The sequence below is a fragment of the Salmo salar genome, chromosome ssa15 (genome assembly GCF_905237065.1).
Source record: "Salmo salar chromosome ssa15, Ssal_v3.1, whole genome shotgun sequence".
Taxonomy (NCBI): domain Eukaryota; kingdom Metazoa; phylum Chordata; class Actinopteri; order Salmoniformes; family Salmonidae; genus Salmo; species Salmo salar.
The window spans coordinates 59,533,911-59,558,941 of record NC_059456.1 but is presented as its reverse complement, the minus strand read 5'-3'; the positions used below and the strand labels follow the sequence as shown (position 1 = coordinate 59,558,941).

General features: G+C 45.0%; 1 protein-coding gene across 1 annotated transcript in view; it reads left to right on the top strand.

Annotated features, from left to right (window-relative positions):
• The window catches only part of LOC106571799 (forkhead box protein O3), a 56,168-nt gene extending 31,843 nt beyond the window's left edge, over positions 1-24,325 (top strand). The window contains exons 2-3 of the mRNA XM_014145259.2: positions 20,834-22,300; positions 23,474-24,325. Of these exons, the coding sequence (XP_014000734.1) occupies positions 20,834-22,267 (1,434 nt within the window). The 3' untranslated portion in view covers positions 22,268-22,300; positions 23,474-24,325. The remainder of the gene's footprint in view (positions 1-20,833; positions 22,301-23,473) is intronic.
• Positions 24,326-25,031: the final 706 nt, after the last annotated feature.

The following is a 25,031-nucleotide window of genomic DNA, read 5'->3' as shown; positions in this document are numbered from 1 at the left end:
GAGGGCAGTCACGGTTCTTCCTTTATTTAAAGGGGGAGCTCAAGCTGATCCAACTATTATAGGCCTATTTCTATTTTGCCCTGTTTATCAAAAGTGTTGGAAAATAATCAACTGACTGGCTTTCGTGATCTCTATAGTATTCTCTGGGGTATGCAATCTGGTTTCCGCTCAGGTTATGGATGTGTCACTGCAACCTTAAAGGTCCTCAATGATGTAACCATTGCCCTTGATTCTAAGCAATGTTGTGTCTAAGAGTGCAGTGTATAAAGTCAGAAAATCTGCTGTCTCAGCCACTGCCTGTCACCAAGGGCGTACCCTAAGGCTTGATCCTAGGCCCCACGCTCTTCTCAATTTACGTCAACATCATAGCTCAGGCAGTAGGAAGCTCTCTCATCCATTTATATGCAGATGATACAGTCTTATACTCAGCTGGCCCCTCCCTGAATTTTGTGTTAAATGCTCTACAACATAGCTTTCGAGTGTCCAACAAGCTTTCTCTACCCTTAACCTTGTTCTGAACACCTCCAAAACAAAGGTCATGTGGTTTGGTAAGAAGAATGCCCCTCTCCCCACAGGTGTGATTACTACCTCTGAGGGTTTAGAGCTTGAGGTAGTCACCTCATACAAGTACTTGGGAGTATGGCTAGACAGTGCACTGTCCTTCTCTCAGCACATATAAAAGCTGCAGGCTAAAGTTAAATCTAGACTTGGTGTCCTCTATCGTAATCGCTCCTCTTTCACCTCAGCTGCCAATCTAACCCTGATTCAGATGACCATCTATCCATACTAGATTACGGAGACATAATTTATAGATCGGTAGGTGAAGGTGCTCTCGAGCGGCTAGATGTTCTTTACCATTCGGCCATCAGATTTGCCACCAATGCTCCTTATAGGACACATCACTGCATTCTATACTCCTCTGTAAACTGGTCATCTCTGTATACATGTCGCAAGAGCCACTGGTTGATGCTTATTTGTAAAACCCTCTAAGCCCTCACTCCCCCCATCTGAGATATCTACTGCAGCCTTCATCCTCCACATATAACACCTGTTCTGCCAGTCACATTCTGTTAAAGATCCCCAAAGTACACACATCCCTGGGTCGCTCGTCTTTTCAGTTCGCTGCAGCTAGCGACTGGAACGAACTGCAACAAACACTCAAACTGGACAGTTTTATCTCAATCTCTTCATTCAAATCTTAATCATGCACACACTTACTGACAGTTGTGGCTGCTTTGTGTGATGTATTGTTGTCTCTACCTTCTTGCCCTTTGTGCTGTTGTCTGTGCCCAATAATGTTTGTACCATGTTTTGTGCTGCTACCATGTTGTGTTGCTACCATGTTGTTGTTCTGTTGTGTTGCTACCATGCTGTGTTGTCATGTGTTGCTGCCTTTATGTATTGTGTTGTGCTGTGTTGTGCTGTCTCTCTTGTCGTGATGTGTGTTTTGTCATATATTTATATTTTATATATGTTTTATTTTTAATCCCAGTCTCCCCCGCAGGAGGCCTTTTGGTAGGCAGTCATTGTAAATAAGAATGTGTTTTTAGCTGACTTGCCTAGTTAAATAAAGATTAAATTAAAAAAAAACATCCATTCTCCCACATTCCGTACACAGGGATCTCTTTTGCCTCCTCCAATCAGCAACATCCAGATGGCTTTCATGGCGTTCTTACTCCCAGTCCCCCTTATGGCACAGCCCCCTCCTCTTGTGAAGTGCCTGAGAAGGAGTTGGTAGACAGACTGTTCATGGCTGCTGCCTGCTGTACTGCTAAGCTTTGGGAGCTGAATTATTTACACTAACCCAAATTCTCCTTGCTACCTCTACTCCTTCTACCCAAGACACACACACACACACACACACACACACACACACACACACACACACACACACACACACACACACACACACACACACACACACACACACACACACACACACACATACAGACCCCTCCCCCAGTGTGGCTGGTGTTGTATTTTTCAGTAGGCTGGCAGGCACACACACACTTAGCACCGGGTAACTTTATCCTGACTTTACACACTCAGTGTGTTAGTCAGCCAGAGAGTGACCCAGTTTACTGTAAAATACAAAAGGGCCTGATGGCAACCTTTTACTCTGAGGCTCTATCTGTCTGACTGTAGGAAAACAAAGCAAAATAGAACAAAAGAGATAACCCAGTCTGGACAACCAAAAGTTTACTCAGGGGTTACCATTCCAGCAACAAAGTCTATGTTGAAAGGGGGATACCTAGTCAGTTGTACAACTGAATCCATTCAACTGAAATGCGTCTTCTGCATTTAACCCAACCCCTCTGAATCAGAGGTGCGGGGGGATGCCTAAATCGACATCCATGTCATCAGCGCCCTGCTCAGGGGCAGATTTTTACCTTGTCAGCTCAGGGATTCGATCCAGCAACCTTTCGGTTACTGGCCCAATGCTCTTACACATCAGAAGCTGTTGTCTGTAAAGCCTTCTCTCAGTCAAAAAGCTTGTCAGCGCTTTCTTTCTCTCTTTTTACAGTCTTTCTTTTTAGTCTCCGGTTTACAAGGCCTTCGCACACATCTCTTTGAGATTCACTGAGCCTCAAAGCTTTTCAGTCACCTCTCTCTATCTCTCTGTGTGTGTGTGTGTGTGTGTGTGTGTGTGTGTGTGTGTGTGTGTGTGTGTGTGTGTGTGTGTGTGTGTGTGTGTGTGTGTGTGTGTGTGTGTGTGTGTGTGTGTGTGTGTGTGTGTGTGTGTGTGTGTGTGTGTGTGTGTTTGAGAGAGAGAGAGAGAGGTAAGGATCACACACAGGTCAATGTTTAATAAAAATATGTTTTTTATTTAACAGAAAATAAAACTTTCACACCCTTAATACCTGCCCTGTTTGCTATGGACGATGGATGCAGATTGGAGTAGAGGAAAGGAGGGGTAGTAGGGAAGCTGCCAGTGGCAGTGTGATCCATACAGTCTATTAATAGTGGGCCAATATAAAGACAAAGTGCTGTGTGTGGGGAAAAGAGCTCTACTGGAGGGAGGAAGGGGGAAGCAATGTGTGTGGGCCTGTGTGCTCAGGAACGCAAGTGTAGCCATATGTGGTGTGTGTATGTATGTGCCGGGGTTTCATAATAACCGTGAACAGTATGTAGTGTGTGTGTGTGTGTGTGTTGTGTGTGTCTGCATCTGCATGTCTGTTTTGTCTTGAATGATGCAGAGTGTCACTAAGCTGTGAGTGCCTGAGAGAGCAGGGACAAAGAGAGGGATGGAGGAGAGGGCCTCCCGTGTCCTCGGTTAAGCCTCTCAATCCTGGGGAATAGAGAGACAGAATACCCCATCATTTAGCCCTTCTACCAAAGGGTTATTAAGTTCAGTGTGTGGGTGAAGAGGGACAAATACAGTTCATACAGTTCTCTTGGGATACACACTAACACACACGCACCCTTTCTCAAACAAACTCACACACATCAAGTTCAAGTTTGTTTATTTGTCATATACACATGATATACATGGAGTACACAGTGCAATGAAATAACAATAAAAGCTCAATGAATAAAAATAGGATATTTACACGTGCCGGGGGATTGTGCAATAGATAGTGCAAAAATAAATAGACATTGTGCAGTAACAATAAATATGGAGTCCAGTAGCATCTGTGTGGGCTGTAGAAGTGGAGTGATATAAAAAGAGAGAGTTCAGAAGTGCGGGATGGATAGATAAACGGAGAGACCTGCAGATATAAGCTGACTTAGCAGAGTGGAGCGACAACAGGAATACATGGCTTTCTCTGCTGTCATGTGGCAGTGATTAATAAGCTTAGCTAAGACTCTCACACACATACACACACACACAGACATATGCTCACACGCAAATGGATCCTTGTGGCCTACACGCATACACATACACACATATGCATACACACTGTATGTAGTACTGAAGTAGGTCATGGAGTCATGGAACAATAGCTTTGGTTCTAAGACTGGGTCTCAGAGAGAGAAGCTTGTCTTTCATCTCCAACCGATTCAGTCACATAGCCACAGGAGAGAGGGAGGGAGGAGAAGAGAGGAGTTAGGATGGAGGAGAGGGAATGAATGGAACAGAGGGGGAAGGAAGTGAGTGATAGGGAGATAGGTGGGAGAGAGGAGAAAATAGGGGGGTTGGATGAAGATAGATGGAGATAAAGGGGGTGAGGAATTTGGAAAAGGAATAGAGTAGCCACAGTCACCTCACCTCGCGGCACTCAGTCACAGTAGAACAGGAAATCATGTGACCCTCTCCAGAAGGGTGTAGCCTAGGAACTAAGGAAAAGGCCCACTGTTGCTGGGACAGCAACGGGATATATGTGTGTGTGTGCATGTACAATGCCGTGGATGTACAATGCTGTATGTGTGCGTGGGTGTTGCTGATAAAGGCTTGCTGTTGCAAAGTTTTCCCTCTCCCCTGCAGCTGCTCAGCTGGTGTGTGTGGGGGAGGAATGAAACTGACAGGCCTGAAAGTGCTGAGCTCAGCACACATTGAGCCTTTGCAGACACACACACACACACACACACACACACACACACACACACACACACACACACACACACACACACACACACACACACACACACACACACACACACACACACACACACACACACACAGAAACGGAGCAGAAAGTTATTGTGCAGGGGGTGAATGTAGGTCAGGGTCAGGCATGTTTGAGATAAACTGAACCAGTCAGCCATCAGTGACCCTTACTGACACTTAAAGGGATTTTTTTCCTGGCTTTGGCAATATCTTTGTTCAACTCTTCCCCAGAGTCAGATGAACTCGTGGATACCATTTTTATGTCTGTATCCAGTATGAAGAAAGAGGTAGATTCGTGAGCCAATGCTAACTAGCATTAGTGTAATGACTGGAAGTCTATGGGTATCTGCTAGCAGTATCCCTTTAACATTACAGCTGTGACATTTCACATGTACAGAGAAAGCCTCAGACCAGTCAAACCTGAGTGTGCATCAAATAAACCATCTTTCAAAGAGATGTGATGAAACTCATTCACATAGATAATTATTCTATGAGCCATTAGGTGTGGGCAAGAATGAAAATGACCAGATAACAAGGACAACACTTTTTTAGTTATGGTAACCTCTCATTAATATAATGTCTTTACCATGTTCCTGAAAAAGCTGTGCGTATCTCTCAGTTTGTGTGTGTGTCGCTCTAGCTCGTGTACTCTGTACGTCCAGGCTGTTTTTAGACTGAACCAGGCCCAGTAACAGTAGAGCGGAGCCCCAGGAGGATAGCTAGCTAGGGGCCCCCAGACTAATCTCTACCAGATGAGCTGGTCCTCCAGCCTCCAGCACGGCTAAAGCATCAGAGGAACGCACCCCAAGCCCCTAAACACACACACTATACCGCTATCAGTCAAACGCATACACTACATGTTACGTCAAAGACTGCATCCTCCTACACACTGGAGCTACACTTACCACCAGTCAAATACATACTGTTGTGCATAGAGATTTATTCATGTTTTAAATACAGAGACAACTAAACTGAGGCGTTCTGGCCTACTGCCTCCAGTACTAGCTAACTGGAGGTTATATAGGTCATTGAACTGAACTGAACCAAACATCAGCATACCTTACTTCAGCTGTTGCTACCCTTCCATCTGACCTGGACAAAGAAAGCACCTGATGTAGGTGAGAGGAGAGTGTGTTACGGAAACACACGATCAAAGAGTCCGTACACCTCAATGTCACACACACTTGTTTTTCTATCCTTGTGGGGGGGGGGAGAGAATTTTCCTTGCTCTTCTATTTTTTATGCAACTTTTGGGGATTTCAGGTCCCCACAAGGATAGAAGAACAAGACCACAAACACACACAGGGAGGGATAAATCAGGGAGGGTGACATAATGAAGATGAATGGAGAGGACGTGCTGAAACGCAGAGAGGGGGTCAGAGAATGGCACTGTTGCTGAACAATGTGTGTGTGTGTGTACGTGTGTGTGTGTGTGACTGAGGCTGTATATTTTAACTGTGTGTGTGGCTGTGTATGTTTTAGTATGTGTGTGTGGGTGGGGGAGATGGCATTAGCAAGGCCTAATATCCGGGAATGGTTGAAGAAATGAGAGGACACAGAGGGGGGTGGAATGCTGTCGTTTTCGGGAAGCGGTTAGTAAATCAGAAGCAGTGCGGGGGTACAGGGAAAGGAGGGTGGTCGGTATTTAGGGATGGGGCGCACACAGACGTGTGAAACAGCCAGGGCAGAGCCGTGTTTATAGTGGTAGTAAACCTCTAAACACATTAAAAAAAACACACCCTCCCTCCTTCCTACCCTCCCACAGACTGACTCGCTTCTTTGACCTCCTGCATTCCCTGCTACATTTCCTCACTTCTCCCTCTATATTCTTCCACCTTCATTTTCTCCCTCCAAATGGTAGAGGCCCTCTCTCCTGACTATACAAACTGTACAACTCTCTCCTCCTCTTCTTTTCTCTCCCTCTCCCCCGGAGATGTGCTGTAGGACTTCCTCTCTCTCCCCTTCCTCTCCCTCCCTCCTTCCTTTCAGAAACCTCACCCCCTTTTTCTCCTAATATGAAGTGCTCTCCTTCTCTCCCCTCTATCTACATCTCCCTCTCTCATATGGGACAGTAATCATGCTTCTCTGAATCTGCAGAGCACACACACACACACACACACACACACACACACACACACACACACACACACACACACACACACACACACACACACACACACACACACACACATAAACACTCTCCACAGATCTCATTAATCAATCCATGTTGAAAAGTCCCATTACACATGTGTGTGTGTGTGTGTGTGTGTGTGTGTGTGTGTGTGTGTGTGTGTGTGTGTGTGTGTGTGTGTGTGTGTGTGTGTTCTTAGTTCACTCATAGGCCAGGGCCATCACATGATTACCCAGGCTGATTTGCACTCTGATCGAGCTCTCTATTTTTGGATGTGAAATGTTTAAATAGATGGTGTGGTGGTCAGTAAACAGGACAGGCTGTATACTCACACCACCAGCTCACATCATGGTGCTAGGTCTGGAGGTGGCACACCCCGCACACATCAGAAGTTAACAGGCTTTAAATACCGCTCTCGATATTGACTTATTTAAACACTGTGGGAGTTGTGGATGGCCACTGAGCAGATCTTGCTCAGAGAACTGTTGGATGAGCCTCATAATAGAAACATACTGTTCCAGAGACAGAATAAATATATCTTTGTTCAAGTCTTTCTACATCTGAAGCAAGCCATCTGTTTGTTTTGGTGCACGTGTCTGTTGGTTTGCCTCTCTGTCTGTCTTTCTTTCCCCTCTCTCGCTTTGCTCTCTCTCTCTCCCCTCTCTCTTTCTCTCTGTCTCTCTCTATATCTGTGGAGATGATCTGCAGGCTTTGTTTGTGTGTGTGTGTGAGTGCGTGCATGCGTGTGTGCGTCCATCAGTGCATGCTTGCTTGTGTGTGTTCTTGGCAAGTGTGGTAGGGCCTTGGCTGTGGGACATTCTGTACGGGAACTCTGGTGGTAAAGCACAGCAAGGCCAACTGTAACGTCCCGTAGTGAACTATACTGAACCGTACACTAATGAACGCACAGGATACCATGCGTTATGTTCTCTACTGCTGAGAGGAGCTGACTCTCTCAGCTTTGGGTATATTTGAGACTCTGTGCTATACAGAAGGAATCTAAAGTAAGGGAGCTTTTTGTTTCATACGGTCTGTGTGTATGTTTACTGTGCTGTGGATGTTGTGAACACATTCACACACTGTTGATATTTCTGTTTATGGATAAAAAAAATAACACTTTTAATATTTTTTTTTAATTAATTTTTTTGCATTAATTGAAATGTATGCACTCACTACTGTAAGTCGCTCTGGATAAGAGCATCTGCTAAATGACTAAAATGTAATGGAAATGTAAATGGATGTGTGGGTGTGTGCAGTAACGCACCACAGCATAAGTCAAGCACGTTTTCAGCAACGAGGTGACTGGGATCATGAAACACACTGACCTACAGGAGGGCCACCAGGACAATGTGACAGACCATGCCTGATTTTTAGGGCTCTGATTGGTTAGATAAGGTGGGCTTGATCAGCCAACACCCCCTCTCAGGGCAGTCCTGATTGGAGGAAACGGAGGGTAAACACAGAGGTCTTTGAGCATGTGGCCTTATGCAAAACTGAGCTCAGGACGGGATGAATGGCGGGAAAGTGGGTGTGTGTCTGTGTGCGTGTGCATGTATGCCTGTGTGTGACCCACACATTAGCCAGGCCTCTTAGTGGCAGGAGAATGATCCATGATTCTTAAAGGATCATGTCCTGTGGACTGTGAAAAGAGAAAGGGGCCCAACCTGTTGGAGTGACAGAGACCTGTGGACAGTTTGAGAGTTTCCTGTTCATGTGTACATTATTTCATGTGGGCTTATTTGTGGGTTGGACTATTGTTGTGTGAATGTAATATATTAGTAAAATGTAAATGCAATGTGCAGAGACAGAGAACGAGCGAGAGGGAGAGAGAGAAAATGAGGAGAAAGCCATAATAGAGGAGTGTGACCACTTTCACAATCCTGACCTCTTGATGTCTGTCCAGTTTACACACACACACACAACCTAAACACACACAAATAAGTGGAGTGATGCCCAGCCCAGGTCGGGAAAGAGCACATTTGGTTGAATGGAATGGAATGTTCTCTTCACTCTCCAGAACTCAGGGCAGCTGGAATTGGGAGTAGTGTGTGTAGTGTGTGTAGTGTGTGAGGTGTGTGTAGTGTGTGTAGTGTGTGTGTGTGTGTGTGTGTGTGTGTGTGTGTGTGTGTGTGTGTGTGTGTGTGTGTGTGTGCGTGTGCATGGAGGGTTACAATATAAATAACTTTGTCGTAACTCTCCTGTCCTCTGTATCAGCGCCTGGTCTGTAGTTTATTTATAATCCACCTCGTGTCAAAAACGTACAGTTAGCCCTCTCTCCCTCTTTCTGTCTCTCTCGCACCTTCTCTCTATGTTATTATTATTTACTTTGATTTTAACAGGGAGTCCCATTGAGACCAAGGTCTCATTTGCAAGCGAGCCCTGCATCTTACAATTACACAAATTACACATAGGAAATACACCAGAAAATTCAATAAAACACTCATAAAAAGCATGTATCTCTCCTCTTTCTCGCAAACATTATTTTCCTTAATCCCTCTTTTGCACAACTCTTTTAGATACAAATGTCAACTATATGTCAACAATGCTTCCTCCAAAGGACTATTCTATGGATTACATTTTGTGAAAATCCCCCAAATCATGGGCTTTTTTTTGACTGGTCTTTGTGAGGAATCGTGTGTGTGTGTGTGTGTGTGTGTGTGTGTGTGTGTGTGTGTGTGTGTGTGTGTGTGTGTGTGTGTGTGTGTGTGTGTGTGTGTGTGTGTGTGTGTGTGTGTGTGTGTGTGTGTGTTACCTGTTGTTGGTGACACCTTTTGTTGTTAGCCTGCAGACCTAAGAGGACCAGTCCTGTATCTCTCTCTCATTATACAGTCGTGGCCAAAAGTTTTGAGAATGATACAGATATTAATTTCCACAAAATTTGCAGCTTCAGTGTCTTTACATATTTTTGTCAGATGTTACTATGGAATACTGAAGTATAATTACAGCATTTCATAAGTGTCAAAGGCTTTTATTGACAGTTACATAAAGTTGATGCAAAGAGTCAATATTTGCAGTGTTGACCCTTCTTTTTCAAGACCTCTGCAATCTGCCCTGGCATGCTGTCAATTAACTTCTGGGGCACATCCTGACTGATGGCAGCCCACTCTTGCATAATCAATGCTTGGAGTTTGTCAGAATTTGTGGGTTTTTGTTTGTCCACCCGCCTCTTGAGGATTGACCACAAGTTCTCAATGGGATTAAGGTCTGGGGAGTTTCCTGGCCATGGACCAAAATATCGATGTTTTGTTCCCCGAGCCACTTAGTTATCACTTTTGCCTTATGGCAAGGTGCTCCATCATACTGGAAAAGTCATTGTTCGTCACCAAACTGTTCCTGGATGGTTGGGAGAAGTTGCTCTCGGAGGATGTGTTGGTACCATTCTTTATTCATGGCTGTGTTCTTAGGCAAAATTGTGAGTGAGCCCACTCCCTTGGCTGAGAAGCAACCCCACACATGAATGGTCTCAGGATGCTTTACTGTTGGCATGACACAGGACTGATGGTAGCGCTCACCTTGTCTTCTCCGGACAAGCTTATTTCCGGATGCCCCAAACAATCGGAAAGGGGATTCATCAGAGAAAATGACTTTACCCCAGTCCTCAGCAGTCCAATGCTGAGTCCCTGTACCTTTTGCAGAATATCAGTCTGTCCCTTATGTTTTTCCTGGAGAGAAGTGGCTTCTATGCTGCCCTTCTTGACACCAGGCCATCCTCCAAAAGTCTTCGCCTCACTGTGCATGCAGATGCACTCACACCTGCCTGCTGCCATTCCTGAGCAAGCTCTGTACTGGTGGTGCCCCGATCCCGCAGCTGAATCAACTTTAGGAGACGGTCAGTTCATTTGCATGGCAAAGAGGGACTTTGCAATTAATTGCAATTCATCTGATCACTCTTCATAACATTCTGGCGTATTTACAAATTGCCATCATACAAACTGAGGCAGCAGACTTTGAAAATTAATATTTGTGTCATTCTCAAAACTTTTGGCCACGACTGTAGCGTGATTGTTACTGTTTTATTACTTAAGTACAGTATGTGTGTTTGTCCCAACAGTGGTCAATGACTCAGATTAGATATGGTTTACATGGGAGTCTCTCTCTCCTGTCTGTCTGTCTGTCTGTCTGTCTGTCTGTCTGTCTGTCTGTCTGTCTGTCTGTCTGTCTGTCTGTCTGTCTGTCTGTCTGTCTGTCTGTCTGTCTGTCTGTCTGTCTGTCTGTCTGTCTGTCTGTCTGTCTGTCTGTCTGTCTGTCTGTCTGTCTGTCTGTCTGTCTGTCTGTAAAGTGACGCAAGGGAGGTAAAGTACACCCAGAGGTATGAGGCTCAGGTCACTGAACCCAAGCAATCAGTGCTGACAGAGCAGGTCTGGAGGCGGAGTAATGGTGTAAGAGGAGTTACCAACGACCTCAGTGCACTCTCACCTTTGACCCCGCCCAGCCTCCCAGCCTGATGTTCACCTCACGACCTGGACACTTCCTGTTATACAGGGTGTGAAGAGCGCTCAGTCTCTGTGTGTGTGTGTGTGTGTGTGTGTGCATGGGTTACATAACCTCGGAGGGTAGGGCAGGTCTTTTAGGAAAGAGATAGCACTACCCCCTGTGGCTGAAGGCATGGTTCAGGCTTGGCTTGAACCAGTAAAGCAGGGGAGGAGAAGGGAAGGTGGGGCGGGTTAGAATAGTGGATAGGCGGGGAGGTGTAGAGAGATTGGAGGCCGGCAGAGAGATTTAGGACAGGACAGACCGCTCAACCTTTTCTTCCAAGTCACAGATGAGGCCAGAATGACCCAGGCTATCCTGTCAGACCAGAGTGATATATGAGGCTTAGCTGGGTGATGAAAACAACTTAAACAACTCCTAGTGATAGATACTGTAGAGCTCAGTATTACTAGAATATTACTATCTCATACAAGCCTCTTAAAAATGGTGTGTGTGTGTGTGTGTGTGTGTGTGTGTGTGTGTGTGTGTGTGTGTGTGTGTGTGTGTGTGTGTGTGTGTGTGTGTGTGTGTGTGTGTGTGTGTGTGTGTGTAGATTCCTAGCGTAGTTGCTGACAGTGATGAATTGTTCCCACATGTTGCTGATGGACAAAAAGTCCTCTGTGCTCCAGAGCTCTGGCTGCAACTGGTGTCCACACACACACATACATACATATGTCTATTTCTTTATTTTTATTTATTTCACCTTTATTTAACCAGGTAGGCAAGTTGAGAACAAGTTCTCATTTACAATTGCGACCTGGCCAAGATAAAGCAAAGCCGTTCGACACATACAACAACACAGAGTTACACATGGAGTAAAACAAACATACAGTCAATAATACAATAGAAAAATAAGTCTATATACTATGTGAGCAAATGAGGTGAGATAAGAGAGGTAAAGGCAAAAAAGGCCATGGTGTCAAAGTAAATACAATATTGCAAGTAAAACACTGGAATGGTAGATTTGTAGTGGAAGAAAGTGCAAAGTAAAAATAGAAATAATGGGGTGCAAAGGAGCAAAATAAATAAATGCAGTAGGGGAAGAGGTAGTTGTTTGGGCTAAATTATAGATGGGCTATGTACAGGTGCAGTGATCTGTGAGCTGCTCTGACAGCTGGTGCTTAAAGCTAGTGAGGGAGATAAGTGTTTGCAGTTTCAGAGATTTTTGTAATTCGTTCCAGTCATTGGCAGCAGAGAACTGGAAGGAGAGACGGCCAAAGGAGGAATTGGCTTTGGGGGTGACCAGAGAGATATACCTGCTGGAGCGCGTGCTACAAGTGGGTGCTGCTATGGTGACCAGTGAGCTGAGATAAGGGGGGACTTTACCTAGCAGGGTCTTGTAGATGACCTGGAGCCAGTGGGTTTGGCGACGAGTATGAAGCGAGGGCCAGCCAACGAGAGCGTACAGGTCGCAGTGGTGGGTAGTATATGGGGCGTTGGTGACAAAACGGATGGCACTGTGATAGACTGCATCCAGTTTATTGAGTAGGGTATTGGAGGCTATTTTGTAAATTACATCGCCGAAGTCGAAGATCGGTAGGATGGTCAGTTTTACGAGGGTATGTTTGGCAGCATGAGTGAAGGATGCTTTGTTGCGAAATAGGAAACCAATTCTAGATTTTACTTTGGATTGGAGATGTTTGATGTGAGTCTGGAAGGAGAGTTTACAGTCTAACCAGACACCTAGATATTTGTAGTTGTCCACATATTCTAAGTAAGAACCGTCCAGAGTAGTGATGCTGGACGGGCGGGCAGGTGCGGGCAGCGATCGGTTGAAGAGCATGCATTTAGTTTTACTTGTATTTAAGAGCAGTTGGAGGCCATGGAAGGAGAGTTGTATGGTATTGAAGCTCGTCTGGAGGGTTGTTAACACAGTGTCCAAGAAGGGCCAGAAGTATACATAATGGTGTCGTCTGCGTAGAGGTGGATCAGAGACTCACCAGCAGCAAGAGCGACATCATTGATGTATACAGAGAAAAGGGTTGGCCCAAGAATTGAACCCTGTGGCACCCCGATAGAGACTACCAGAGGCCCGGACAACAGGCCATCCGATTTGACACATTGAACTCTATCAGAGAAGTAGTTGGTGAACCAGGCGAGGCAATCATTTGAGTAACCAAGGCTATTGAGTCTGCCGATGAGGATGTGGTGATTGACAGAGTCGAAAGCCTTGGCCAGGTCAATGAATACGGCAGCACAGTATTGTTTCTTATCGATGGCGGTTACGATATCGTTTAGGACCTTGAGCGTGGCTGAGGTGCACCCATGACCAGCTCTGAAACCAGATTGCATAGCGGAGAAGGTGCGGTGGGATTCGAACTGGTCGGTAATTTGTTTGTTGACTTGGCTTTCGAAGACCTTAGAAAGGCAGGGTAGGATACATATAGGTCTGTAGCAGTTTGGGACAAGATTGTCCCCTCCTTTGAAGAGGGGGATGACAGCAGCTGCTTTCCAATCTTTTGGAATCTCAGACGACACGAAAGAGAGGTTGAACAGGCTAGTAATAGGGGTTGCAACAATTTCGGCAGATAATTTTAGAAAGAAAGGGTCCAGATTGTCTAGCACGGCTGATTTGTAGGGGTCCAGATTTTGCAGCTCTTTCAGAACATCAGCTGACTGGATTTGGGAGAAGGAGAAATGGGGAAGGCTTGGGCGAGTAGCTGTGGGGGGTGCAGTGCTGTTGACCACGGTAGGGGTAGCCAGGTGGAAAGCATGGCCAGCCGTAGAAAAATGCTTATTGAAATTCTCAATTATAGTGGATTTATCGGAGGTGACAGAGTTTCCTATCCTCAGTGCAGTGGGCAGCTGGGAGGAGGTGTTCTTATTCTCCATGGACTTTACAGTGTCCCAGAACTTTTTTGAGTTTGTGTTGCAGGAAGCAAATTTCTGCTTGAAAAAGCTAGCCTTGGCTTTTCTAACTGCCTCTGTATATTGGTTTCTAACTTCCCTGAAAAGTTGCATATCACGGGGGCTGTTCGATGCTAATGCAGAACGCCACAGGATGTTTTTGTGTTGGTTAAGGGCAGTCACGTCTGGAGAGAACCAAGGGCTATATCTGTTCCTGGTTCTAAATTTCTTGAATGGGGCATGCTTATTTAAGATGGTGAGTAAGGCATTTAAAAAAAATAACCAGGCATCCTTTACTGACGGGATGAGGTCAATATCCTTCCAGGATACCCGGGCCAGATCGATTAGAAAGGCTTGCTCCCTGAAATGTTTCAGGGAGCGTTTGACTGTGATGAGTGGAGGTCGTTTGACCGCTGGTCCATTACGGATGCAGGCAATGAGGCAGTGATCGCTGAGATCTTGGTTGAAAACAGCAGAGGTGTATTTAGAGGGCAAGTTGGTTAGGATGATATCTATGAGGGTGCCCGTGTTTACGGCTTTGGGGTGGTACCTGGTAGGTTAATTGATAATTTGTGTGAGATTCAGGGCATCAAGCTTAAATTGTAGGATGGCTGGGGTGTTAAGCATGTCCCAGTTTAGGTCACCCATCAGCACGAGCTCTGAAGATACATGGGGGGCAATCAGTTCACATATGGTGTCCAGAGCACAGCTGGGGGCAGAGGGTGGTCTATAGCAGGTGACAACGGTGAGAGACTTGTTTTTAGAGAGTTGGATTTTTAAAAGTAGAAGTTCAAATTGTTTGGGTACAGACCTGGATAGTAAGGCCAGAACTCTGCAGGCTATGTCTGCAGTAGATTGCAACACCGCCCCCTTTGGCCGTTCTATCTTGTCTGAAAATGCTGTAGTTAGGGATGAAGATTTCAGAGTTTTTGGTGGACTTCCTAAGCCAGGATTCAGACACGGCTAGGACATCCGGGTTGGCAGAGTGTGCTAAAGCTGTGAATAAAACAAACTTAGGGAGAAGGCTTCTAATATTAACATGCATGAAACCAAGGCTATTACGGTTACAGAAGTCATCAAAAGAGAGCGCCTGGGGATTAGGGGTGGAGCTAGGCACTGCAGGGCCTGGATTCCCCTCTACATCACCAGAGGAACAGAGGAGGAGTAGGATAAGGGTACGGCTAAAAACTATGAGAATTGGTCGTCTATGACGTCCAGAATAGAGAGTAAAAGGAGCAGGTTTCTGGGGGCGATAAAATAGCTTCAAGGTATAATGTACAGACAAAGGTATGGTTGGATGTGAATACAGTGGAGATAAACCTAGGCATTGAGTGATGATGAGAGAGATATTGTCTCTAGAAACATCATTGAAACCAGAAGATGTCATAGCATGTGTGGGTGGTGGAACTGAATGGTTGGATAAGGTATAATGAGCAGGGCTAGAAGCTCTACAGTGAAATAAGCCAATAAACACTAACCAGAAGAGCCTTGGACAAGGCATATTGACATTAAGGAGAGGCATGCTTAGCCGAGTGATCATAAATGTCCAAGTGAGATTCAGACAGCTAGCCGGGCCATAGGTAGCAAGCTGGCAGAAGATGGAGGGAGGGAGGTCTGTTTTTAGCCACCTAGTGCGTTTCTGTCTGTAGATTAGTGGGGTTCCATGTGGTAGGGGGGGACCAGTCCAATTGGCAAAATAGTTATAGTTATAGTGGTCCAAGAAAATTGTCCGATAGACCTATTCAGATAGCAGCCGATAAGACAGCTAACGATTAGCAGGCCGCAGATGGGCGTTCAGGGTACGTCGCGATGGAGGGGCCAGTTGGATAACTCCCTCGGGCAGATAATGTCGGTAGTCCAGTCGTGAAGGCCCGATGGGGCTCCGCATCGGCAGTAAAACGGCTCCGGATAGGTGATTGTAGCCCAGGAGTGGCTGATGGAACTCTTCAGCTGGCTAGCTCCGGAATAATTGATGTTAGCTCCGGGACCGACGTTAGCCAATAGTCACTCGGGTACCAGCTAGCTAGCTGCAAGATCCAGGTGTAGATGTCCAGAGCCTGCGGTAGAAATCCGGGGATATGGAGAGAAAATAGGTCCGGTATGCTCTGGTCAGAGTTGCGCTGTACAAAACTGGCGATAGCTTTTCGAGCTAAGGGATAGCTGATGACCGCCAACCGTGGCCAGCTGAACTCCAACGTTAGCCAGTGAACTGGCCAACCTCTGGCTAACCTCTGGCTAGCTTCTGTTGAGGATTTCAAATTTCAGATTTGAGGTAAATAATACTTTTTTTTTTAATTGATGAGGCGGGTTGCAGGAGAGTGTTTTGAGGTTGAGTTTTTAGAAAATAAATATATAAAAAGATATGCGAAGAAAATATGTAAATATATATATACATGGGACACGACAAGACATGTGTACATATATATGTACATGTACGTACATACATAAGAATCTGTCAGTTAAAACATTAGGTATGGAGCAGGCGTGATAGGAGAGGAATAACGGTGTAGCTATCCCTGGGATGAGATGACAACTGAGGAGATGTTGTAGAGGGCTGTGTGTGTGTTCAAGGCCATGAGCATTTGTTAGCATTGTATATACATGTGCAGTCATACATTGTATTTATGCGTCGTGTCAGTAGTACGGATAACGGGTGTATTTGTGTAGTTAGTTTAGGTGTGTGTGTTTGTACGTGTGTATGAGAGAGAGAGACAGAGTTAGAGAGAGAGAGATATGAATCAGAGCTACTGTCTCATTTTTCTTAATGGGCTTTGTGAATAACCCAGAGGAGCAAGTGTAGTAAGTATACTGTACTCTCACTGCAGTGTCACAAGCACACAGACACACACACAAACCACACACTTACATACACACATTACACCCTCTCTTAACAATTACTTTTTAGTGGTACAGAAAAGAGAGGGGGGATAGAGGAAATATTAAAGAGTTCCAGTGTTGCGAGGAAAGAAGGGAGAGAAGGAGTGAGAATGTATTAAGTGTCAGGAGCTGGTAGATATATGTTTACAGGGGGAGAGAACCTCAGAGATTACATTCACTCTGTTCCCTCTCTTTTCCTCCCTCACTTGCTCCCTCTCCCTCTCGCTCCCTCCATAGATGTTATCCCCCTCTCTGCTCACACCCCCACCCTCTTAATAAATTCATGTATCTAGTTATTTCAATAATTTTTTAAGCGTTCTTCCTTCATTCATTTAGCTCGTAGCAGCTGTAAACACTTAGTGTGGGAGTGTGTATGTTCTGGGGCTGTTTGTTTTTAGCTGCTGTAATAAAGCTACCTTACGTCATGCCTCTAGAGATGCTGCCTGGCTGGCTGGTTGGCTGTAAACACTGGTTTCCTTGGTATCTGTCCTCATCTTACTTCATAGGACAGACCTACACGCACATACACATATACACACCGTGGCTGAAGTCTTGCCTACTACTTTGTAAAACAACATACTGTGTACTAATAGTACATACTATTGAGAACTTACCGTTTAGTAAAAATGTATGCAGTAAGCAACAAATGTCAACATGCCACTCATCCATACTGAGAAGGCATCATCTAATGCGCAATTGTGCTTGTTCCCTGCTATTCGTTTGTTTGTCAAAAACACGTGGGTGTGAAAAGACAATTATCTTCCTCAATAGTGTGCAATGCATTCTACTAGATGAAAAGCCGAAATTAATATGACATCCTGGCATTTAAAGCATACTCAGTACCGCTATTGCCCTCACACACAACTCTCAAAGGCAACATTACACACAACGTTACACATTTTTCCAAACAGAATAACAATCCAATCCACGTTGTCAGTGTACTGTAAGAGAGGAAGGGAAAAGAGGAGATTGGTTGGGAAAAACAATATTTGGATTCCCAGAAAAAAACAAACGACTTTGGCTCTCTCTGATTTCAAACCCAATAATCTGTTCTGTTTTGGGGCAGAGAAAGAACATGCAAAGATACATTTCTTTCATATTATATGTTTTGGATGGTGTTCAGGTTGTTTATATCTATATATGTGACTCACCACCTGGATTCGGTATTATGTAGTAAAATTTGAAATGTTTTTTTACATTGGATAAAAGTAGAGACTCACGGCTACAAAATGGTATATTTTGCACTGCATTTTTGAGGAACAATGGGAAAGTAATTCTGCTTTGAAATTGATAAACTTGTAAACTCACTTTTGAGAAAATGGCCTTTGAATGTTTGGTATCTAGTGAAGAGCTCTTCTTTGTCTACAACCATTCAGCATCGTTCACAGCCTCTTAAGCTTTAGCCCCTCCCATCTCGTTTCGCTCTTGGAGCACACACTTGACGCTCTGACCGATGATTTGTTTAACACTGGATAACATGAAAACAGCCTAACAAGCTCTGCTGGCAACAATTTCATTATGCTTTTTTGCCGACGTTTACTGACACCGGCCATATTCATCGGGTGTTGTACACTTTAGCTTAAGACATGTAGCTAGCCAACATTAGGATCTAACTAGCAAAGCAAACGGTTCTGGGATACGAATGATAACGTCATAAACGTAACGTTAGCTAGGGAGCCAGCTAGCTAGCTAACAGTTCAATTTAGCTTGAAATTAAACCACTTTCTGTCAAAATTAGAAATGTGTAATATCTGAAAATGTAGCTAGCTATCTTACCCATATACATCATCATGCATGATGGACGCGTCTCCCTGTCACGGAAGCCATGTCACGGTTGCCCTTAGTTTGAAGAAGTAATCCGGAGACAGGTGTTTTGTCCATCTCTTTAGCTATCATACTCTAATTCCTCATGCAGCTCCACTACACTATACATGTTTTAAAAAGCCGTGTTCGACAGGATTACCAACACAGACTGACGAGCTCACATAGACAGAAGCCTTCTATATGGCAGACCAATCTGAACTCCTCTCTCGGCATGTCCAGCCCACTCATTATCTCAGCCAATCATGGCTAGCGGGAAGGTTGCTGGCTTTTTCTGTGGCTAAACTAACTACGCTCGTAATTTAACAATTGTATTCGTATTTACAGGTGGCAAGTTTGTTATTAAGGCACATGAAAGTTCACATGTTCCAGAAGGCATTTCTGCCAAAAAACGCATTTTGATTTAAAATTAAAATGTAAACGTTCAAATGGCTCTCCTGTGAAGTCGTGACTTGCGACATACGCCTAGTTTCCTGAAACGGGTCACATATCAAAACCCCAGTGTCTCTCAGGGCCCATAGAGAACCATATGTTTGGAAAGAAACTGGAAAGAGGCATGGATGAATATCCATTGCAGTACCTCAATGTGTTCAGTTCTTTTGGGTTGCCTCCCTATTTATAATCAGTAAAATTACCTAGATTTTTGTGTGTTGAAACATGTTTGGTATAAAACTTACTGTTTGTGGAGTAACCATGCACAGCCATCACTCTATGTGTAAGCCACACATAACACACATCATTAAGTAGTTATGTTCATTCATCCTGTGAGTAGAGGATGTATCCAATAGACCAGTAGAGTCTGGAGCTTTGTTCTTGCACAGTCTTCCCTTGTCCGGTGATGATATGTGAGGTTAGAGAGTGTGTGTTCATTACTCCATCATAAATGGGCCATGGTACTGTATATGAAAGCATGTCAGCTGAAGCATCCACATGGCCACGGATAGATGGGTGTTATCTTCTGTGTGTGTGTGTGTGGCGCGATGGACATGTGGACGCTGTGAGTGGTAGGGTATTATAGTGCCTTTAATTTTATTGGTACCATTATGAAATCATAATCTTGTGAGCAAAACATTTTAGCGGCCCCCCTCATGGCAGCATAGAACATTTACATTTTTAAAGTTAATTTCATGTAATTCTACTCATTTTTCCATGGGGTGGAGAGAAAATGTTGCAGTTTTACAGCTAATTTCCTGCAATTCTACATATTTTGCCATAGGGTGTAGGAAAATGTTTGCCGTTTTTAATATGATAGCTGATGATCAATGGGCCCCACCCCGGTCAGTAATTCGAACCATGCTTACTACAAGTTTAGATAGCTTGCCGCTAGACTAACTTACCAATCTAAAAAAGTTTGCTAATATGATCTAATTAAGTGCACAACCAACATTTGAATTGCACCTTGTGTATTCTATTATTCTAACTTTCAACAGTAAGTTGAGACCCCGACTGAGTTCCCAGAACTCAAACTGTTTGAGTATTTGATGATGAATAAGCACAACCTGCTGTGTGTCTCCCAACTCTGTTCTGAACATGAAGGAGCTTGTCTCAGATCAATACACACCAGCAATGACTCACAATCCCCCTGCAAAGTACACACACACACTTCAAAACCTGCCTGTTACGTATTGTCGTGGCGGGGGTCCCTTTGTGTGTGTGTGTGTGTGTGTGTGTGTGTGTGTGTGTGTGTGTGTGTGTGTGTGTGTGTGTGTGTGTGTGTGTGTGTGTGTGATTAATAATAGAGCACACTAAGTCACACACACATACACACACTACAATACATACACACACTACAATGGGAACAATAGGAACATCAACGCTAATTGTTGCTGCATGTTATTCATGTGTTGCTATCTGTGGTGTTCCATTCAGCAGGGAATGAACAGTCAAAGCTTTATTCTTCTAGCAGTGCTAGTCTCAAAGAACATTGAGTACAAACTCAATGGGTGGTTTATAAATCAATGTTCCTAGACTTAATGAACATGATTCATACAATCATTGATTGGAAAATGAAAAATAATATGAATACTCAATACTGATTACATGCATTGTTTGCTTAATTACTTTTCAATGATTTTGAGCACTGTAGTGGACTCTCTAACACTCTCTCTTTCTCTCTTTCTTTTCTATCTCTCTGACAGAACTCCATCCGGCACAACCTCTCCCTCCACAGTCGTTTCATCCGTGTCCAGAACGAGGGAACGGGAAAGAGTTCCTGGTGGATGATAAACCCGGAGGGAGGAAAAGGTGGGAAGGCCCCCCGGCGCCGTGCTGTCTCCATGGACAACAGCAACAAGTACACCAAGTCTGCCCGCGGCCGCGCAGCCAAGAAGAAGGCGGCCCTCCAGGCAGCTGGCGAGGGGGGCGGAGACAGCCCCTCAGGGCTTTCCAAGTGGCCGGGCAGCCCCACATCACGGAGCAGTGAGGACCTGGATGCCTGGACAGACTTCCGCTCACGCACCAACTCCAACGCCAGCACGCTGAGTGGGCGCCTCTCGCCCATCCTGGCCAACCCAGAGCTGGACGAGGTGCCGGACGATGAACCGCCACTGTCGCCCATGCTATACTCCAGCCCTGGCAGGGCGCTGTCGCCCGGGAACGCCCCCACGCCCAATGGGAAGGCAGTGCCCGCAGAGCTGCCTCGCCTGGCAGACCTGGCAGGAACCATGAACCTGAACAACGGGCTGGCGGATGACCTGATGGATGAGCTGCTGGATAATATTACTCTGGCCCCCAACCCAACCGGACCGACCACCCAGAGAGGATCCACCGGGTTCAGCTTTGGCTCCAAGCCTGCCGGGCTGGGCTCTACCTCCTCAGCCGCCTCTCCCTCCGCTGCATCCCCCTCTAATGGTGCAAGCAGCGGCGGCTACAATAATTCCATCTTCGGGCCCCTCGCAGCGGGTTCCTCCCTGCGGCCCGCCCCCATGCAGACCATCCAGGAGAATAAGCAGACGTCCTTCTCCTGCATCTCCCGCTTTGGCAGCCAGACCTTGCAGGACTTGCTCAACTCAGAGGGCCACAGCCACAGCGACGTCATGATGACCCAGTCCGATCCGCTGATGTCACAGGCCAGCGCCGCTGCCGTCATCTCCCAGAACTCCCGGCGAGGCCTCATGCTCTGCAGCGACCCCATGATGACCTTTGGGACCACGGTTGCTGGACAGGGAGGGCAGGGAGGTCACTTACACCCCCACGGCTCCCTGAGGACCCTGAACGGGAGTCTGAGCCTGAACAACGAGGCCAACGTAAAGCAGCAGCTCCTGCACTCTCCACTGAGACTTGGTTCCAACGGATCCTCTATGATGCAGATTGATTCGTCTCTCTTCCTGAATGGGAGCGCTGGTGGCAGTGGTGGGATGTGCTCACTAGGCCCCGACCGCTTTCCCACTGACCTAGACTTGGACATGTTTAACGGGAGCCTGGAGTGTGACATGGAGTCCATCATCAGAAATGAGCTGATGGACGCAGATGGCCTGGACTTTAACTTTGAGTCTCTGGCCAACCTGAACGGAGCCAACCTTGGCAGCTTCACCAGCACCAAGCAGGGACCTCAGAACTGGGTCCCTGGCTGAGAGGGAGGACACGCTCTGGAGGTGGCAGAGCAGGTCAGAGTCCATGTCACTGTCTGTGTACATCTGGGACTGCCATTAGTGCCAAAGAGAGAGAGAATATTACATTTACATTTTTACCATTTAGCAGACGCTCTTATCCAGAGCGACTTACAGTAGTGAATGCATACATTTCATACATTTTTTTTTCCCCCGTACTGGTCCCCCGCGGGAATCGAACCCACAACCCTGGCGTTGCAAACACCATGCTCTACCAACTGAGCCACACGGGACCGGGACTGGGAATATGTGATTTTCTGTCTGTTTCTAGCTGTCTAGCAGAGAATAGTGAAAGCATGTTTATTGATTTGTCATGTTCCTTGAAAGTAATTTTGGACTGTGTCACTTGGATTACTGTTAGTCAGCTATGACCCAGAAAAAACCACCCCATTGGCCCAGGGTATTCGGTGGGCAAGGTGGGAACAGGCTAGACCACACAATGCCCACACCAGCCCAAAACGGACTAGCCTACACCAGCCCAACACAGGCTAGCCCACACCAGCCCAACACGGGCCAGCCCTCACCAAACCAAACATGGGCTAGCCCACACCAGCCCTACATGGGCTAGCCTACACCAGCCCAACACAGGCTAGCCCACACAGTTATTAAATTGTAATAAATAAATTATAATTTAATGAATTTCTTTTAAATAGAAAAAGTGCATTGGAAGCCCAATATTTATGCCTGCATTGGGCCCACATTGTGCCAATTTAGACATGTTTTCTGGGAACAGATGGGCTTACTTCAGGCAAAGTGAGGAGTGCCTTCACTAGATATGGGCCACCCACACTGGGCCTCACTGGGCAAATGCCTTGGGGGCCAACATGGAGCCAATGAGCAAAGGCGCATTGGCCCAATGTGGGAAGTCTTGCGTAATTGGTCAGACACTCAATTAAGTTCTGGGTCCATACGTGTTAAGAGAAGAGATAGAATAAGTATCGGAACTGGAACGAAAAGCTCCACTCTCTCTCTTTACACCACCCTTTATCTACGGTACCATTTATGTTTACATAGTCTGTCCACAAGAAATTTACATGGGGACAATATTTGGGCCCACATAGTGCCAATGTGGACATTTTTGCTGGGTAATAGTCTGATATTGAATTATGATTATAAATTCATCCCATTCACTCAGATCTGACGTCATTTCCCGTATCTCCCTCTCTCCAGGTCCCAACTGTAAAGCATGAGAAGATCAGACACAAAATGTCCTTTTTGCCAAACCTGCCATCAGCACAACATGGAATAAAAACCCTCTGTTTACACAAGACCTCCTCTAGAGAAACCTACCTTTGCTCCCACTCTGACCAACCATGAATGATTTCAAAGACACAGACTCACAAGACGCTACTGTCAGTTACTCAAAGCCTCCTGCAAAACAAACAAATAAAATAAAAACTATGTGAAATCTTCACAAGAAGCTCATCTCAGAATTATGCAATCTTCCTTTGAGAAAATACCAGTCCGGACAAAATTAATTGTAAAGATTTCAGAGAGAGAGAGAGAGAGACTGTGTTTTGTTTATTTGAAGGGGTTTTGGGATGGGAAACCAGGAAATGTGGCAAGCAAGGTTGTAATGTACAGTGAACTAATTCCTGTTTGAAAAATGAAAAAAGATAAACAAAAACAAAAGTAATGTTGTGTGAAATCTAATACAGTGGTTTCTGGGGTGAGTTACCTTGAACATCTTCCCTCTGTTTTCACTCAGTGATTTTAAATGTTTAATGTTTGTTTTAAATTCCTGTTTTATCATCATCACTGTATCTGCACCACACCTGTTTGTGTAAAAAAAGTATTGATTCAACTGAAGGAAGGAGACAATATCTGCATTTAAAATAGTGACAACACACACACGTTACGCACGCACACCTCCCAAAATGACAAGACTCCATAGCCCCTTAGGAGCGATGATGACATAAACATAACGCTATGCACTTCAGGTTTTGTTGTTTTCATTTTACATGAGTTTGATTGATTAGTCCCAGTTTTAAAATTACTTATAATAAAAATAATAATGATGTACAATTATCCTTAGCCAAATACTATACAGAGAGATTGGTATCGTTTGTGTGTATCTACAGTTGAAGTCGGAAGTTTACATAGACCTTAGGCAAATACATTTAAACTCAGTTTTTCACAATTCCTGACATTTAATCCTAGTAAAAATTCCCTGTTTTAGGTCAGTTAGGATCACCACTGTATTTTAAGAATGTGAAATGTCAGAATAATAGTAGAGCGAATTATTTACAGTGAGGGAAAAAAGTATTTGATCCCCTGCTGATTTTGTACGTTTGCCCACTGACAAAGAAATGATCAGTCTATAATTTTAATTGTAGGTTTATTTGAACAGTGAGAGACAGAATAACAACAACAAAAAAATCCAGAAAAACCCATGTCAAAAATGTTATAAATTGATTTGCATTTTAATGAGGGAAATGGCTTTTATTTCTTTCATCACTTTCCCAGTGGGTCAGAAACGTACATACACTCAATTAGTATTTGGTAGCATTGCCTTTAAATTGTTTAACTTGGGTCAAATGTTTCGGGTAGCCTTCCACAAGCTTCTCACAATAAGTTGGGTGAATTTTGGCCCATTCCTCCTGACAGATCTGGTGTAACTGAGTCAGGTTTGTAGGCCTTCTTGCTATCACACGTTTTTTCAGTTCTGCCCAAAAACTGTTCCTAGGACGTCATTGAAAATAAGAATTTGTTATTAACTGACTTACCT